We start from the raw sequence: 19,220 nt of genomic DNA, 5'->3' as shown, positions 1-19,220 counted from the left end.
TTGTGAAGGATCAGTAATTTTAGGGAAAATTCTAGATTAGTTTTGGGTTTAATGCCATTTTGGCTCCCAAACTTTAAAACACAATAATTTAGTATCTAAACTTTCAAAATGTGTCAATTTAGTATCTACCATTAATTAATTATTAAGTACCATTTGGAAACAAACAAATACCCTTCAAGTGTCATCCAATTCTCTTTATCAACCATCAAACATTAAGAAAAAATGAACAGTCTCAAATCCTTGGCTCTTCTCTTCAAAAAAATTAAAGTCACTAGAATACCAATTTTCTTTAATAGAAGAGGCAAAGATTTGAGACTGTTCATTTTTATCAATATATCAATGACTGATAAAGAAAATTAGATGACACTCAAAAGTTGTTAATGACAAGTATTGAATTGATACATTTTGAAAGTTCGGGCACTAAATTGTCATATTACCCAAAATCAGGATACTTGTTTAGAAATTTGAAAGTTCCGGGGGCATTTTTTGCACACTAGTTACGTATATATATTTCACGAGTCAGTACCGAAAGTTCACAGAAGCTTCACATTTCTCTTTCCAGTCGCCTGTGAGTGTTTGAAGAAAGAAGAGGAATCGGATGTTAATTGTGCTCAGAGAACTACTTGATTCGTACTGCCAAACCGCCGACTTATAAACTGTTAAGCACTCAGGTATGTAATGCTGAAAATCTAAACATTTATATTAAGAGCATGAACAGCACCGCCAAAGTCGAAACTAAACCCTAGTTGTTTTGCCGGAAAACCATATACTGTATGAATGTAACATTAAAAAAATGGTTTTCCCTAGTCTGACCAACATCTTCCTACTGCCCACCTAAAGATTTAACAGCCGGTGTCATCTCTCCTGCGACAGCCATGAGCAATGGTCCATCCAGAGGTTCCTCGCCGTACCATCGCCGATATGACTTCGAATCTGGTGTAAGCCGTGGAAGAGGATGTGAAGAAGACGATAATGAATGTTCCTCAGACCCCTTTGATATCAAGACTACCAAGAACGCTTCCTTGGAACGACTCAAGCGATGGAGGGTAAGCACTCAAATTAATTACGCACTGCATTGGCTTCGTTGGCTATCTTTGGTTGTGTTGATGTTGATAAAACGACTATAAGGTTATTTTGAAAATGGCATACATTCATTACTTATGTTCGAATGGAATGAATTGGTTTGTTATTATTTGGATTATTGCTGTTTTTTGTTGACTAATTGACAATGCTGTGACCCTATGGTAGTAGAGTTCTAGGGTTTATAGTTGACAATAGTATTTTTTTTTTTGGGGAAGCCTAACCACGCGATCTTCATTCAATTTCTCAGTGAAATATCGTTTACAATACAATCAGACAGGAACCCTGGAGTCATAGCCCAAGTCTGGCAAGAAGTAATCGACAGAGAATATTTTACTACCAAGTAAGAAGAAGAATTGGTTAATCTGGATGAATAATTATCTGAGCAATGGGAAAATCTACGTAATAAAGTTCTGCATTCAATGATATATGCGCCAAGGAGAATAAGAGTTGTCCTCAGATAGTGCTTGAATCACCACTAAAGCATCTCTCTCCACTTTTAGATGACTGATGTCCAATTACAACGCAAATTTCAATCCTTCCACGGTTCCACCATTGCTAAAGCCTCTGTTTCACATGTTGAGTGCACGCGAATTCCACATTACTTGACCAAAGCAGAAAGCTCCCCATGAATAACCATGCCCAGCCCCGGTGAGTGAGTTTCATTAGCGCCATCAAATTAAGTGTAAGGAACTGACCTTCAGGCCATCGAAGCACTATCACATATTTGACCAACAGAGAAATCTTGGGCTCATCATACATGTCCTCCATGTTATCCCAAGCATTTAACCACTGCATCAATGTGTTATAGCCATGGCCAGCCATTCGGACCCCCAAGTAGTAGTGATACATGACAATGTATAAATAAGTGGTCCAATGTTTCAGATGCCTCTCCACACAATTGGCAGCAACGATCAATCTGTTGGCATCAATTCATGAGTTTAACTTTTATTGAGAGCATGCCATGTATGTAATGCCAGAGAAATAGATGAATTGGGAATTGTAAATGTTTAATTGCCCAGAATTTCCTCCATGAAACATTCCTGAAGGCATTACTGACTGTAGACGTTTGTGCCTTTTGCATTCTTATCTGTTTGTAACCAGATTTTATGGTTAGTTTGCTGTTAGGAGAGTATGTCCACAAACTATTGCATCTCTTCTTTTTGTTTGGGGATGAATTTTCCAGGAAAACTTTTATGGATTTGGAAAAGGGTGAGAAGAGATGATTTGATTACCCCTGGGGAGGTTGTGGGAAGGTGCTGGTACAAGTTTGGATTGAGTTGGGAAGGTGGGGATGGTGACAGGTGGAGTGAGGCCCTGGTTGTTGGATACTGGAGGTTTGCTTTGGGTGGCTATTGGGTATGGTTTACCTTCTTCAAAAAAAATGTTGCAAATTGTGGGGATTGTGACAGGTGGAGTGAGGCCCTGGTTGTTGGATACTGGAGGTTTGCTTTGGGTGGCTATTGGGTATGCTTTACCTTCTTCTAAAAAATGTTGCAAATTGTGTCACAATCGGTTTTGTCAATTCTTTATCTAGTATGGTGGCACATCAAATTGCAAACCCAACAATGTTTGTAAATAAATCTAGTTAGAATTTTGCTTTCTTAACTGTTTCAGCTTGTGTAGGCAAGTTCCCAATATCCATTAACATATTGTTTATGCATTGGGCTTTTCTGTTGTCTTTAACTCTAAAATATTGTGAAGTAATGTTGCTTCTAAGAAACGCAGATAAGGCGACTAAAAATAGCAATTGGAGTATTGGACAATATAGATTGAGGAGCTTTGTCCTCTGACTAAATCAGTTTTAATAAATCCTACCAATCATAAGTTTGAGGTTGCAACTCCCTAGGTGAGGCATCATAGATTTTTGCCATATTGGTAGGTCATACTTATTGGATTGTGGGTGTGGGTTCTTACTGCTATAAACACAAGTGATGGTTGGCATTGCATCAGTTTATGTTCTAATTTTCAGGAAAGGTGTGGTCTGTGAAAAACAGCCTTTTTGGTGTTTTCTCTTTTTTTTTTTTTTATTTTACTGTTGCTAGCAACAACATACTGACATGGCATTGAAAAATGCCTATGTGGCAGCAACAGCAATGGTCCCAAATAGAAAAGAGTAAAAAAAAAACGTTTTCTGAGAAAACAACATGCTAATGCGGCACTTTCTCAAAAAAAAACCTCTTTAGAAAACGGCATTGGTTCTAAACACCACCTGAACTGTAAAGATGGGTGGTTTTATGTGTTTTGTTGTTGTTTAGTCGCATAGTTTTCAAGGTGCCAAGGCAAGGCTGCCTTGTCGCCTAGTCGCTTAGGTGATGGATTTTTTTTAAATAAAAACATGTATCCTATGGTATTTCCCTAGGTTCCCTAATCATATTTCCTTAATAAATATCCATAATTTTCATAAGAAACGTATAAACTTCATGTTATATAGAAAATTAACATATTCCAACATATTCATGAGAAGAAAAAGAAGAAAGAAAAGAAAATAAAAAAAAAACATAGGGGCTGAACCCCTATTTCTGTTATAGGAAAAGAAGAAAAGAAAAGTAAACACACAAAATTAGTAAAGAAAAATAAGAAAATGTGTTGATTGGACAACATTTTATGTTTTTCCTTGCTTATCGGTTCAGGTTTTGAAGTCTTTGAGGGTTCAATACAGCATTTAGCAATGTTTGTGTTGATTAAATGCTAACAAATAAGAAAATAATAAAAAGAAATTAGTATATAAACACACAAAATGAATATTTTAGTTTAAAAATGTCTATTTTATAATTATAACCTCTAAAAATTAAGAATATAAAAGTTTGTTATAACACGCTATAGTAAACTACTTGGCGATTAGGCGAGGCGAGCCTCCAAGGGTGCCTTGTTGCCTAGGCGATCGCCTTGACAACTATGTTTAGTCGTTATTTTTTGATTTCTGATATAGTGTCATATAGCTGAGACCAAGTATGCATATTTTTTTTTTTTTTTTTTTTTTTTAAATTAAGTTTGACTGGTTTTGTTTCATGCAGCAAGCAGCTCTTGTGCTTAATGCTTCTCGCCGATTCCGATACACCTTGGACTTGAAAAAGGAAGAGGAGAAAGAGCAAATGAGAAGGAAGATTAGAGCACATGCGCAAGTCATTCGAGTAATGTTACTTGTCAGAAAGATATCCTTTTGTGCAGTTATGGTTGTTTTGTTTACTCTCTAAACTTTGAGTTCTTATTTTCTTAGGCAGCACTTCTTTTCAGAGAGGCTGGGGAACGAGTAAATGGTATTCCTTTTCTTAATGTCCCATTATTAAGATTAAAATATTCTTGTGCATGATAAATGTAAGGCATTTATTTTCTTACAATTAAATGCTTTGTATTGGTAATGATCTTGATTTTGATTTTCTTGCTTTTCTTTGTGTTTTATTTTAGGCCTTTTACAGAAATATTATGTGTGCTTACATCTCTTATTTGTCCTTTATAACCACCGATCACTTTACTGAGAGAAAGCTTGCCATTTATCACCACTTTCTCTATTATATATGTTTTGATTCTTTTCGTTACTTGTAATGATGGAGTTATATTCATATTATTGTTGCATATGCCATGAAATTTTGTTCTTGTTTTATTTTATTCTTGGTTGTTGGTTTTAGTATTAGGTCCCTTGGTACCACCACACCCTACTGGTGATTATGCAATTGGACGAGAGCACCTTGCATCAATGACCAGAGATCATAATTTTTCTGCTCTACAACAATATGGGGGGGCAAGTCTCTCACTAAATGTTCTAATTGATTTGATGTACCTTTTGTGTATCCCTATGTGATATACCCATCATATTCCTCCAGGTTAAAGGACTAGCTGACTTGTTAAAAACAAACCTAGAGAAAGGTACTATAGGAGATGATGCCGATTTACTGTCTCGAAGGAATGCATTTGGATCCAACACATATCCTCAGAAGAAAGGACGGAGTTTCTGGGTATAGTTTTGGCATATTGTTTTATTAGAAAGTGTCATTGTTTTTGATAGTTGAAAAGTGTCATTATTTTCATCACTAGTTTTAGTTATGATGGTTCTGCTATTGGGTCCATTTATTTATGGATGTTATATTGTTGTAGATGTTTCTTTGGGAAGCATGGCAAGATTTAACCCTTATCATTTTGATGATAGCTGCTGCAGCATCCTTGGCACTGGGAATAAAGACAGAGGTGAGATTGGCTGTGGTATATTTGACTTGTTTTTACCTCAACTTCTAACTAATAAAACAATGTGGTTATTCATTGGTGAGTATGATTGTAGCTACCAAATATATGTACCGATAATCTGTTATCATCTCTTGAATAATTTTCTGTAGCAAATACCTATTTGGCATGCAGAATATATGGATCAACTTATTGGCCAAACTCCAAGATCGACCCGCTTATTGGGCTCACTTTAGCAAAGCAAGGGTTGAATAAGAATCACCTTTTTTTTGGAAGAATTATATATACGTTAAAGCGGGGAGTGATAGCAATGCTATGCTGTCAATCTATGTATTATATAAGACATATGCATTGCATCTTAGTTTAAGAATGCTGCGGTTAAGTGTTTACAACACATAGAAAAATGCAGTTGAGTTATTTGAATTTTATCTTAGATTTATGCTCTCAATCTATGTACAAGTTGTAGACTTTTTATTCCCAACCATATTAGATTCATATAAACTATACATTTCAAATAATAAACTATTAACTTTTTCCTTTTGATTTTCAATTTCAGTATTCATATTTTCACAATATGATTCAAGTAAAATATCTACACCATCTTTTTTAATCCTAAGATCTAATATTGCAGCTAAACAATAAAGAGGAGAAATGTTCTCCCAATATTTTTTAAATTTATTTTTCATTATTTATTGATAAAAAAATTATTTTCCATTATTTCAACAATACTTTTAAATTGTGGATTTTTTCTGTATTTAGCAAAACATTCACTAATCATGAATAATTGATTAACTAAAAGACAACTAGTTGGGTAATAAACACCCGAAAATTCCTTAGTTGTATCATAAAAGTTGTGCAAAAAATCTCTTATATAAATGACCATTTCCCAATCTTCATCAAGTATAATATCATGTGGTATTTTAGAATTATAAAAATCAGAAAGAATTTGTTTATAGGGAATACAACTTTCTAACATAAAATAGATAGAGTTCCATCTATGTTGAACATCTAACATAAAATGTTTAAATTTTAAACCATAATTATGACATAAATATTTTAATTCTTGTTTTCTTGCTCTAAAACTTTTAATATATATAATCCAATTTCTAATTTTAGAATTATGATGAGAAATAATATTTAAAGCATCTTGAATACATAATTAAGATGTGATTTGCACATCTAATATGAAATAATTTACCATTAAAATGGGGTTTTAATTGAGATTTTAAATTATTTATTGTTGACATTACCAAAACTAATAGAAAATAGTTTATTGTCAATTCCATAAGCATGCTAAGTGTTTAAAATACTTGCAACAATAGCTGGCCTAGTATGTGGCCATTCAAGCCTAGTAAAACTTAAAATTCTTTTTTGTAAAAACCAGTTTTCATCCATAAAATGACTAGTGACACAAATATAACTTAAATTAAATTTAGAGGTCCAAGTATCAGAAGTAATTGCAATTCTAGAATTAAGATTTGATAAAGTAGAAATTAAAATTTGTTTATATGAATAAAAAACTTTCAAGGCATATGCTCTAATAGTATTTCTAGAATTTTTTTTTTTAAATTGAGGATTTATAGAAGGACGTAAAAATTTTTCAAGTTTTTTGTCCTCAATTAATGAAAATGGTTCTTCAACATGTACAATATATTTTGCCAATTTTTGCCTCATTTTTTCTTGAGAAAATTTAAAAGTACCAAACCCCCCCTCCTAATTTGTGTTTGGGATTTTTCTTTCCCTTCATCTTCTTGTTTCTCATGGGTGGGTAGATGTCTGCCCAAGTGGCCAGTACCACCCTTAATACAATTAGCTAAAGTCATTCCTACACTTTTGGCAAACAACTTTTTTCCTTTTCCCTCAACCTCCTTTATTTTAAATAGTTTCCAAACTGGGTTAGTTAATTTAGTTCCCTACTTCCCTTCCTTTACCCCCAACAATAGTACCAATACTAGGAGTAGGAACTCCAATTTCATTAGCATCCATATCATTATCAATGCTAATGTTGTCATGTTGTGATCGAATATCATTGACATTGAACATGTTGGGCAATTGGTTTCGGTAGGAGCCGACCATTTTTTTTTAATCTAAAAAAATTAAAATTAATTTAATTGTACTCACCTAGATTGCCAGTTCATAATCTCAACTTGATTTCAATGGTCGAAGCCTCCCAACTTGCTAACTGAGATACTTGAACAAGCCTTCTTCTCATTGAAACTTGAAAAAAGTCAAGACTTGTCAATTGGAGAGTAGAGAGAGTATTGAGTGTATGAGACTATGAGAGCTTGAGAGAGTATGAGAAGAGAATTGCTGAATTGGTGTGGTGAGAATGGTGTAGAATTGTGTTATTTATAGCAATTAAAAGTAATTCAATTGCCTAAAATACCCTAAACACTAGTCATTTTTTATTTGTTGGGAGGGGTATTTTGGTCATTGTAAAGTCATTTATTACTTTACCTAAAATGCCCCCAAACTAACTGTTATGTAGATGTGGGGGGGCATTTTTGTCATTTTTTGTCCCCCAAAGCCAAATACATAAATACCTCCCTTATATAGTTGTTGGGGGGTATTTTTGTAATCCCCCCCCAAAAGATCAAACTAGCCGTTGGGGGGGGGTCTTCAACGGCTAGTCGTTGTGAGCCTGCAGGCCGTGTCGGGAAGTTCCATGCCGGCTTGTGGACTTGAAACCCTCGGCCTAGCACAACCCACACAATCGTGTCATGCTTGGCACGTCTGTGTGCTGTCGTGTCAGCTGGTGTAAAATCTACCTATAATGGTCTTTGACACCTAACCTCTTGGCCCATAGTCATCAAAACACTGCCCATAGGGAAGGACCTCTTCCTTGACAGTAAAAAGCAGTGTCATACTCTCTGTTTGGATGGATTCCAGGATTAAAGACAGGTTAGTCCAAAACCTAGTGTAGTATCATAATCACGTTTTGGGATTAAGTGCAACTTTTCAGTTTTGCCCGTCTATCTCTAAGGTCCAGGGCATAAATTGAAATTGATTTCTAAAACAGTAGTAGTTGCTTGGGGTCTAATCCTAGCAGCTGAGACAAGTTGCTCCACTAGTTTAGCAGCACACCGGTGTTAGTTTTGTTAGGATATACTCCCCAAGTTTATCCAAAGGTTGAGAATATTCTAAACTAACACGATTCTATTAAATGTCCAGTTTAAGGAGTAATTCACAGAAGCACACCAGTAAGAGCATGAAACAATAATGTACTTTATTCATTTATTGATAAATGTTTATGTACATCAATCTGATTGTAGTTAAGGGCATATACTGTTTGACATTAATCACATCATTAGTGGTGGTGAGATCAAGGAGTTGCCTCTAGTGCAAGTTAAAATCACTTGGTCCAACATTCAAAGTGATCGGATATGCTACAAGATTGAGAGGGTTAAATTGTAGGCCTTGCCTCATTTCTAATCTCTAGTAAATGTGCACATGCGTTGCACGTGGAAATTTTAGATAATAATAATTGTAATAACAATAATAATATCATAGATATGTCTAGATATTTTGAAATTTCTTATATAATATTTTATATTTTTATCTAATTTTTAAAATTTATTATTTAATTATGTCATCATGAGCTGTCCTATTTGACATTACACAAAAATGGATTTATTTTTATGAAATTTTAAAATTTTTGCTCAATTTTCATTATCAAGAACTCCCAATCCACAGAAGGGGCATAATCAGTCTGAGAATGATTTCTACCTTTATAACCTTGGTGCCAAAAAGTCTAATGCCACATTCCCTAAGGATTTTGGACTTATCAGATTAGGTACTAGCATCTATAAAATTATTGTTAAGGTGTTGTCTATGAGGACTAAGAAAGTTCTCCCTCTGATCATCTCTTATTAAATCCTCATTGCTAATGAATGTGTGAAGGCCTAAAGGATGGGAGTTACTGCCTTAAATATGGGAACTAATGAGGGAATGGAATGCATTAAAAAGGAATATTCAAATTACAATTTCTACCCTCACAATAGAGATGGACCGAATTCAAAAAGAGGGGTATTTTGGTCAAGAGAAGTTCCAGAAACCATGGGGATCTATTAGTAGTATAGATTGGCCTATAGGTTTAAAAACGTGTGGCTTTGTCACCAAGATTTCAAACAAATGTAAAGGGGTGGTGGGCGGCGAGAAGGACAACAATTAAATGGAGAGGAATTAGGTTTCCAAAAACGCTGCAAATGTTCAAAGAAAAGATTAAAGAATGGAATTTAGAGCACTTTGAGAGGCTGGAGGAGAGGAAGATGAGTATAATTGAGCAAATTGTGGAGCTGGACAAGTCTCAAGGAAATTTTAGGGAAGAAGATAATGAATCAAGATGGGAGTTGAAGAGTTAGCTTAAGGACATTTTATACAAAGATGTTAGTTGGGGGCAGATGTCTAGATATAAATGGATTAAGGAGATGCCAACCAAATTTATATCTAGACATCTGCCTAGAATCGGTTGCCTTGCCTATAATTGTGTCCAGATTGGAGATTGAAAAAGGGTGGGGGGTGATTAGTCCACAGGAGATGGCTAGGAATTTTGTAAATCACATCAAATCTATTTAGTTTTGGATTGGCTGAATTTAAGCAGGGGGTATAAGGAGATGCTAGAAGGGCATTTTGATATGGTTGGAATAAGGGGGCCTTTTTTTTTGCATCAATAGATCAAGGCCCTGAGGCCGCATGGTTTTACCATGGCTTTCTTTCAAGATTATTGGGACATTTTAAAGTGTGATCTATTGGATGTCTTTGGAGAATATTTTGAGAGGGGAGTAACTAACTTGGGTCGGGAGTGAATGTTCTTAACCTTGATTCATTAAAAGTTGGGAGCCTTTCAACCTAAAGATTTCAGATGTACAGTCTGGCAACCAGTCTTTATAAAATCATTGCTAAGATCTTGTCTTTAAGGTTAAAAGTCTCCTCCCTTTGATTACCACACCCAATAAAGGAGCCTTTGTGCAAAATAGGCAAATAACAGATCAATTTCTTGTAATGAATGGGTGTATGAAGAGGTGAAGATGCAATTTGTAAGTTAGACACAGAAAAACAACTTGTGATTTGGTGGATTGTTTTTTTTTTTTTTGTTGGAAATTTTGAGGAAGTATTTTCTTTAGTTGTAAGTTGGACATAGACAAAGGTTACCATTTGGTGGATGGTCTTCTTTGCATGTGACCAAACAATCTTAGTCTACTTTCCATCAATTTATCAACCATTGGATCTATTCCTAGGTTGTTGCTTTGAATGAGTCTATAATCCAGGGAAAGACCTCCCTGGGTTATCAATCTTAGTCTATTGTCAATCATGCATCCTTTCTAGTTTTAGGTTGGATGCATTGCTTCAAACACCCACATGAACTTGTTTGGGCTTGCTTCATAAGGTCTTATGGAGGTGGTGGACTAATCTCCTAGGATCAGGAGTGTAAGATGTTAACAACACACTAGTTACTTGATGTAATGCAACTAGGAGATAACTATACACATTGGAAGTTTATGCTGTTGATGCTTGGAGCACTTTGGTACGATACACATGTTTGCTTCACTTCGGCATTTTCACTCAATGTGTTTTATATGTTATGCTTCTGTATTTTAGTTTTGAGCAAGCATGTTTTCTAAATATTTAATTGTAGAAAAAATTAGTTTGTTTTTTATCTATATATTGTTTTGTACTTTTTTTTTGAAGTTCTTAAAAGATTTTTGCCTTCTTTTAAAAGTGTGCATGCCTCTCCTTGCCATTGCACTCAGGCATCAGAAGGCCCTTGTGCTTTTCTTGTGCATTGTGCTTTTAAAACACTGTATGCTTATATCTATGTCTATCTATGTTTATTTGTTTTGATTGATATTTTTGCCATTCTACTATCTAATATAGGGTATTAAGGAGGGCTGGTATGATGGGGGAAGCATTGCCTTTGCTGTTCTTCTTGTTATCGTTGTTACAGGTACACCATTCATCATTCCTGCCTGTTTTAATGTGCTTAGTTTAACCCTTTCATTATTGTTTTGGTCATAACTTTGTTTTCATATATTAGGTATATGTAGCATGTTTTGAATTGAACATGAATTAACTTTTTTTTTTCCTGCGGTCGGGATTTGTGCAATTTCACTTGGTTCATAATATTTGATTAGTTCTTGTTTTCTTATTACTTTTCTGAATTCCTTCTAAGTTGTCATGTCATGACGTGATTGTCCTTTGGTTCCCAATGCATTGGAATGAATTTGCAATTGTGTATTGTTGATTCGCAAAGGAAAAAAGCAAAGCTGAAAATGAGTGGGCTTTGGCAATGGTTAGGAAATGCTGTTATGTAGTCTAAACTCTAAAGCCTTTGCACTAGTAGATTTCCCAAACTAATTCAACCTTGTTCTTTGATCAGTTATTCATACTGAAGGAGAAAGAAAAGAGGATGATGTCCATGGGATAAAGGTATGGTGGTTGAAGTGCAAAGTAACCAGCACCATGAGCCACTTGATGCGTCATATGAGGAAGGGGGTGAAACGGTTTCTAGAGTCTTGACTGAATAGGATGATGAATAGGCAAGGGGTGATGCATGATAACCCATACCCACTTGTGCAATTACCTTGATTTACTAAAGGCAACCTAGGAAGAAGTGAAGGAGAGGAAAAGATGGAAAAGACAAGAGATTGGAGAGCCAAAAGAGAAAGTGGCAGCCCCCACTCATAATTTTATTAGAGTGAATATAAATTAGGTTGAAAGGACAATAATACCCTTGCATCACTAAACATACATATTATAACACTTCCCTCAAGTTGGGTCATAAATGTCAGTCATCCCCAACACATTAGATGAATCATTGTGATGTTGGGTAGTTATACCTTTTGTGAATACATCAGTCAACTGATTTAAAGAACTAACATATGCAATACATATTTTGCTTGTTTCCAACTGTTCTCTAATAAAATGCTTGTCTATTCCCATGTGCTTGGCCCTGTCATGTTGGACACATGATTATGAGCTATTTTTTTTGATAGATAAAATATCATATTTCCATTAATTCAAAGACCGATTACATGAACATACCCTTAAAGAGGCATGAGGTGCCGTTTCTCCAAACAGAATGCACATAAACTAAAGCAAACAGTACAAGAGTGCTAATACAAAATTACAGTAGAGCCAGAATACTGTTTCCTCTTCGTCCATTGTTTTGTGAAGACATCAGCAAATGTATTAGCTGATCTCCCAACCCACTATATTATTACAAACATATTCCTTGTCAGCCATTTGTATTTCTTTAGCTCATTTTTGTAACCCCACACGACATCATCCAGATTATTTAGCCAATCCACCACTATCTTAGAATCCTATTCAATCATCAATTATGAGCTATATTGATGGTGTCACAATAGAAAGACATTGGGCTGGTTATTGGAAAACCAAATTCAAGCACATTTTCACTCACAATATCTCTGAAACTCCTTGAGCCATGGCATGATTCTCTCCCTTAGTATTTGATCTAGCAACTATTGGTTTTTTTGTTTTTTGCTTCACCAAGCTTTTTACAGATTGTCATGTCAGAACAGTAAAAAAGTAGGCTGTTTTACATGCTGAATACCCTAACCTCTATCTAGTATCATTTGTCATAACCTATCCCTCTCTAGTCCTTTAAGGCTTTAACACAGGTGCAAAAATATCATATGAATGTCTTCTGTCATTCTTCTTCCCGTCATTATACTCCCACTTGAGCAGCGTTCTTTCTACATTCTGGTAATTGGAGAATTGGTTTTCATTAAAAACCCTACTTGTTGGTTAAGAGTGAAAGCTAGAAACAACGATCAAATGGAAAGTGAAGCCTCCATGGTAGAAATAATGGTCACTGACAAAGGGGAAGGGAAAGGGAAACTTGCAGTTTTTGAAAGTAAGAATTTTCAGTTTCTCTAGCGAAATATATCGCTTATTAATCACACATTCACACTAGCACAAGTTCATCCAAAAAAGAGGGAAAGACGCAACACCCATGTCATATCGTTTGCAACTGCAAGCATCACTCTTGCTGAATCTCAATGAAAAATCAAATGGTTTGTTGGTAACCAACTTTGTTGGCTCCTGGGTAAGCCATTGGTTTTTTTCCCTTCAATATAAAAGACTGAAAAAACTGTGAAACTGAACCAGTAAACTGGTTAACCAGTAAATTTTGTTTAGTACTTTTGAAAAAACCGAAGCTACTGGTTCAGCTTCAACTATATGCCCATGGTTTGGTTAACCGAACTGTGAGCATGACTACCAGAAGAGCTCTTTCTCACACATACAAAAGGGACCTTTTTATGTCTAATACCGACCTTAGACTAAATGAGGGACCACTTCCATTGTTATATTACAAACTTATCCAATGGTTGAAAAATAAAACGCATACCCAACACAAACATGGTGTGATTTGCTTGACATTATTTAAGCCCCGTGTGTTGGTCAACCTTGTTAAACCTCCTATATCATGCTCTTGGAGATTGTTTCAAACGTTCAATCTATACAAAGACTTTAGGTGGCGAACTTTCCCTTCACTACCTTTAGCAGGAAACCTTAATGGTAATACCATATACACTTCCTCTTCTAAGTCCATTTAAAAAAGCATTCTTTATGTCAAGTCGATGAAGATGCCTTCCCAAGTTAGCAGTTTAAGATAAGTGAACATGTATGGAGTTCATTTTTTCTGTTGGAGAACATGTCTCTATATAATTTGCACCATACATTTGGGTGAAATCCTTGCCTACCTTCTTGCCTTTATACCTCTTAATGGATCCATGAGCTTGATGCTTCACAAATAAGACCCACTTGCACCCCACAAGCTCCTTTCCTCAAGGAAGATATCCACCAATTCCTACTTCTTGAAGGGCACTAATTTTCTCTAACATGGCATTTGGTCAACTCAATTAATTTTAGGGCCTCCATACCATTTTTATGAAGAGAAACACTAGAAATAGCATTGGTATATAGGGATGTGAACGGTATTCGAAAATCCGATATTCGCCATAATCGAATCGAATTTGGATAATTCGAATATCTAACCGGTCGAATTCGGATATGACTTGATTCAATTTGATAAATATCCGAATTCGATCGATTATTTAATTCTTATATAATATATAAAATATTTTATATACTTTATATATACTAATTAAGTTATATATTTATATACTTTATATCAATAAAATATTTATTTTATATATTTGTTAATTATTTAAAATAATTAATTAATCGAATTCGAATCGAATTGAATATTTAAAATAATTAATTATTTAAAATAATTAATTAATCGAATTCGAATCGAATTGAATATTTAATCGGATTCGAATTCGGATATTAATTTTTAATATTCATTGGACATTGAATCGAATTCGGATACCAGATTTTCTAATCAGATTCGAATACGGATATCGACTGATCCGATTTGAATTCGATCCATTTACACCCCTAGTGATATAGGCATATTAAGCCTTGTCTCTTGAGAGCCCATTGATACAAGGTTTATGATCTTTGGTTGCTCATATCTTCAGATAAATGATGGTCCTTCTAATGATGAGAATAGACTTGAAGAGGTTGCAAATGAGGAGGTTAAGATTGAGGAAGGGTGATATGGATGGACAATGGAAGTTGATCACCACAACATGTCTCCCCTCGAGGGGAGGCAAGGATGTAAGGCTGAGACTCAAAGTACAATACATCCGTGACTTTTGTAACACAGACCAAAACATTTAATTTTTTTTTGATGAAGGATAACTAAGGAAAACATGTGGAGACTTGGTATCTAGCTTCTCATGAGGGGAGAGGTCACGAACAAAACACTTGCATTGAAAATTACAAAGTGGGTAGACGTCGGAAATAACTAATGATGGGGGCCCCAAATTGTGAGATTCTCGTAGGCATGTGATTAATCAAGTAGGTTGTGGCAAGAATTGCATCTTCCCAGAAATTCTTTGGTACGTTCTTTTGAATCATTAACTATGAGCAACCTCCAACAAATGTTTGTTCTTCCTCGCAATGATCGTTTTGTTGTGGTGTCGGTGGGCAAGGTCTTTGATGCAACATCCCATTGTCTGATAAAAACAAGTAAGATTTTTATTGGGTATTGTTTTTGCATTGTCTGACTTAAAAACTTCAATCTTCATATGCGGGGAGCACATCATTCGAAGAAAATCTTGTATTATTTCTAGGACTTCTTTTGACTGAAGTGGATATACCATTGACTGCAATAGAAGTAGGGCCACAAACATTAGTGAAACAACATGAAATATAGACTTAGCGCGTATATTGTTCAGAGGGAAAGGAAGGAAGTTCTACAATGTTTGCTCATTTGGCATGTAGAACATTACAACGATGAGAGGGACACTAAATTACATAACTTCAGAAATGACATTATGAAAACAAGATCCAAACGACAATTCCACAAATAGATTTGGCTGTTGCTACACTAATTGATAAGTTCTCTCATAAGACAAGCAGGTTTAGATTTCTTTAGGCTAGCTCCATCATCCAAAATATAAAGCCCATCAAACATATATCCCCCTTCCAATTGTTCTCCTTGAAGTCAAATCTTAAAAGACAAAAGAACTTTGATAAAAAGGTTATAGAATAGTTGTGTGATTTGGTAATACTTTTAATGAAAAGAAGATTAATAGGAAATTTTGGAACATAGGGACTAAGTGAATATCACTGGGGACTAGGGAGAAATATAATTCCTTGAGAAGCAATGGTAGAGAAAGAACCATCTGCCAATCTCACCTTCTTCTGGACAATAGTTGGACAGTTGCTGAGAGGCAAAGTGGCTAGGTTTATTAGTTATATGTTTGGAAGCCTCAGAATCAATTATCATCATTTGAAATAGAGAAACGCTTAGCGACGTGGAAAAGGAATTATATCTCATTGGGGGGGGGAGAATAACCCTAATTAAATCCACTTTAGCAAATCTTCCAGTGTTCTACATGTTAGTGTTTAGGATGTCACAAGGGATAGTGAGGAAAATTCAAAAAATCATGAGGGATTTTCTTTGGGAGCCAGGGGAAAAGCAGAAGGATCATTTGATTTGATGGGAAAATGTGAGGAAATTGAAAGAGGAAGGGAGTTTGGGAATAACTAATGTTAGACTGAAGAATCGGGCTTTGCTTAGCAAATGGCTTTGGAGGTTTCCAAATGAAAATGATAAATTATGGCACAAAGTGGTTGCAAGTATTCATGGCATGTCGAGCAATGGATGGGATGTTGGATGTCTCTGTAGGGCTAACTTGGCTTCTCCCTAGAAGGCCATCCGTGATGTTCTCCCTTCATTCGTAAATTTTATTAGGTATGATTTGTCTTCTGGTAGCAAAATCAGATTCTGGGAGGATTTGTGGATTAGGGATATTCCTTTAGGTGAGAATTTTTCTTCTCTTTGGAATGTTGGATGTCTCTGTAGGGCTAACTTGGCTTCTCCCTAGAAGGCCATCCGTGATGTTCTCCCTTCATTCGTAAATTTTATCAGGTATGATTTGTCTTCTGGTAGCAAAATCAGATTCTGGGAGGATTTGTGGATTAGGGATATTCCTTTAGGTGAGAATTTTCCTTCTCTTTGTGATCTGTCCAGGTTCAAGGGTAAGCCTATTTCTGATTTCCTAAGCCATCCTTCTCACCTTTCAGGGTTTAATTGGAACTTTGGATTTAACAGGAATCTTAGAGAGTCCAAACTTCTTGCAGTATCTGAGTTGTTAGGATTGCTGAATTCAGTTTTCTTGGGGGAAGGTGGGTCAGATTCTAGAGTTTGGGGTCCTAATTCTGATGGATCTTTTTCTTGCAAATCCTTTCTACATTCGATTGTTGCCACACAATCTTCTCTTCATTTTCCAGTCAAAGAATTTTGGTGCCCTCCTATTTCCCCTAAAATCAGTGCTTTTTGTTGGGAAGTTTTTTATGGTTGTATTAATACCTTTGATAGGAAAAGACCAAATTGGTGCTTGTCCCCAAATCGGTGTGTCTTGTGTAAGTTGAGTGGTGAGACTGCTTTCCACCTTTTTATATCTTGCTCTTTTGTCAGTTTTATTTGGAATTTGTTTACTTCCCTTTTCGGGTGCAGGTGGTCCTATCCTGGCAGGGTGGAAGGCTTATTCAACCCTAATGGTATCAGCGGTAAGACAAGGACGGGTAGGATTCTTTGGAGGTGCACTAGAGCAGAAATACTTTGGACCATTTGGGAGGAAAGAAATGATAGAATATTTAAAAGTAAAGAAACATGCAAGGAAGCTTTAGTTGAAACAATAACATTGAGGGTGGCACACTTGGTAAAAAGCTTAAAGTTGTTTTCAGATTTTAAGGTCGAAGACTTTTTCAGGGTTTGGGGACTTATTGCTGCTTCATCATCTATGAGATGACAAGTTTTTGAGACTTGGTCCCCTCCAATAGATGGTTGGAAGAAGCTGAACTTTGATGGGAGTTGTGAGGGTAACCCAGGCCCTTCAGGTATTGGTGGGGCCATTAGAAATGAAAAGGGTTCCATCATTGCTCTGTACTCTGGTCCTGTGGAGGATGGTGATATGGCAAGGGCAGAGTTTCTAGCTGCAGTATATGGGGTTGAGAAGGCTAAAGAGTTGGGGAGTAATAGACTGATCATCGAGGGAGACTCAAAAACTGTGATAAAATGGTTGTAGAAATGGGAAGGGGTGACATGGCAGTTGAAGAATGATTTCAGAAGATTTAAATGGATGTCAAGGAATTTGTCAATTCAGGTGGTTTGGGTTAGGAGATCGGCCAACAGTTAGGGCAGATAGCTTAGCAAAGCAAGGGGTTCAAAGAACATATATGTTTTGGGCACATTTGTAATTCTGTCCTGGGTCAGCTTCTATGCTGATTTCTATTGCAACTTCTTGTTGTTGTGTCCTAAAGCATCTTAATTAATGAAAAATTTTCAGAGTTATTGATTAAAAAAAAGAGGAAACATAAAGTGCCCTGCTATCCTTTTCCAGCTGATCTCATGGAACTAAGTAGATAATCCGAGGTACAGAATCCATCGAGTGCTTTTGAGTAGTCATAATAGTAGTGTGGTTGGGATGAATTGCTGATCCGCTATAAGTGGCTGATTCTTCTTCTGCCATGTTAACCTCCTAGGACACTTCAATAAGTTGAAAAGACAAGCTACAACAGGAAATAAGGGCTGTATCAGTCTATATAGACCACCCTAACAGCTTTGCGCATCAGCCATTGTAACCAGGCTGTTTGGGCACAACTGATTCACAAAGTGCATTGCAAGATTTGCTCCTATGGTCTCCGAGTTCCAACAGGCCTTGGTATGTACCATTGGATGTGAAATATATTCAAAAAGTTTCCACATCAGTCCTTTATTCAGGTCTGTAGAGAATATCCTTGGTGTTACCACCAAGGGAAAAGAATAAGAAAAAAGGGTTTTTCTACCTTTGATCAGTCCAGGAGGTCCAATCTCCAAGGTCTGTTTCCTTGTCTTTTTAGATCACCTGATGGAAAAATTGGTCAAAAGGGGAGAAACTTGAGAGAACTATTGCTCAATTGCTTTGATACCACAAAAGCAGCCCTGGAAGAAGTGAAGAAGAAGAAAAAGGGAGATGAGAGATAAGACAAGAGATTGGAGAAAATGTGAGAGTGGTGCTCCCACTCGTTATTTTATTAGAGTGAAATAACTAAGATGAAAGGACAATAATGCCTCTTGCATCACTAAACATACATATTAGAACAATTACCGAAATGATTTGTCATTATAATACTGAACTACTTGGGACCTAAGAATTTTGTAGAAACTTAGGATTGTTTTTAATCATTTTGATATATCATGAGTGAGGTTACTTTGTGGCCAATATTCTTGATATTTTGTATGACTGGTAGTGATTCTAGGTTTTTGACAATGTTCAATAAGGAATTCATACCCTTAGACAACAGGGGAGAATCTTCTAGTTTCAGGGAATCTTGATTAGTCTCAAACTTTGACTGGGAAATCCTAGTTGCACTTGGAC

General features: G+C 35.9%; 1 protein-coding gene across 5 annotated transcripts in view; it reads left to right on the top strand.

The window, feature by feature from the left end:
- Nucleotides 1-524: 524 nt before the first annotated feature.
- LOC104611393 (calcium-transporting ATPase 5, plasma membrane-type) overlaps nt 525-19,220 on the top strand; it is a 77,507-nt gene continuing 58,811 nt past the window's right edge. For 2 of the 5 annotated variants that reach the window (XM_010278416.3, XM_088892866.1), the window contains exons 1-8: nt 525-671; nt 874-1,046; nt 4,098-4,214; nt 4,301-4,340; nt 4,710-4,822; nt 4,905-5,036; nt 5,176-5,265; nt 11,134-11,203. In XM_010278416.3, the coding sequence (XP_010276718.1) occupies nt 876-1,046; nt 4,098-4,214; nt 4,301-4,340; nt 4,710-4,822; nt 4,905-5,036; nt 5,176-5,265; nt 11,134-11,203 (733 nt within the window). In that variant the 5' untranslated portion in view covers nt 525-671; nt 874-875. The other 3 variants (XM_010278415.3, XM_088892865.1, XM_088892864.1) reach the window with 2 other exon arrangements.

This window comes from Nelumbo nucifera, chromosome 8 (genome assembly GCF_055504915.1).
Source record: "Nelumbo nucifera cultivar China Antique chromosome 8, China Antique-T2T, whole genome shotgun sequence".
In the NCBI taxonomy this organism is placed as follows: Eukaryota; Viridiplantae; Streptophyta; class Magnoliopsida; order Proteales; family Nelumbonaceae; genus Nelumbo; species Nelumbo nucifera.
This window is presented reverse-complemented; position numbering and strand designations above follow the sequence as displayed.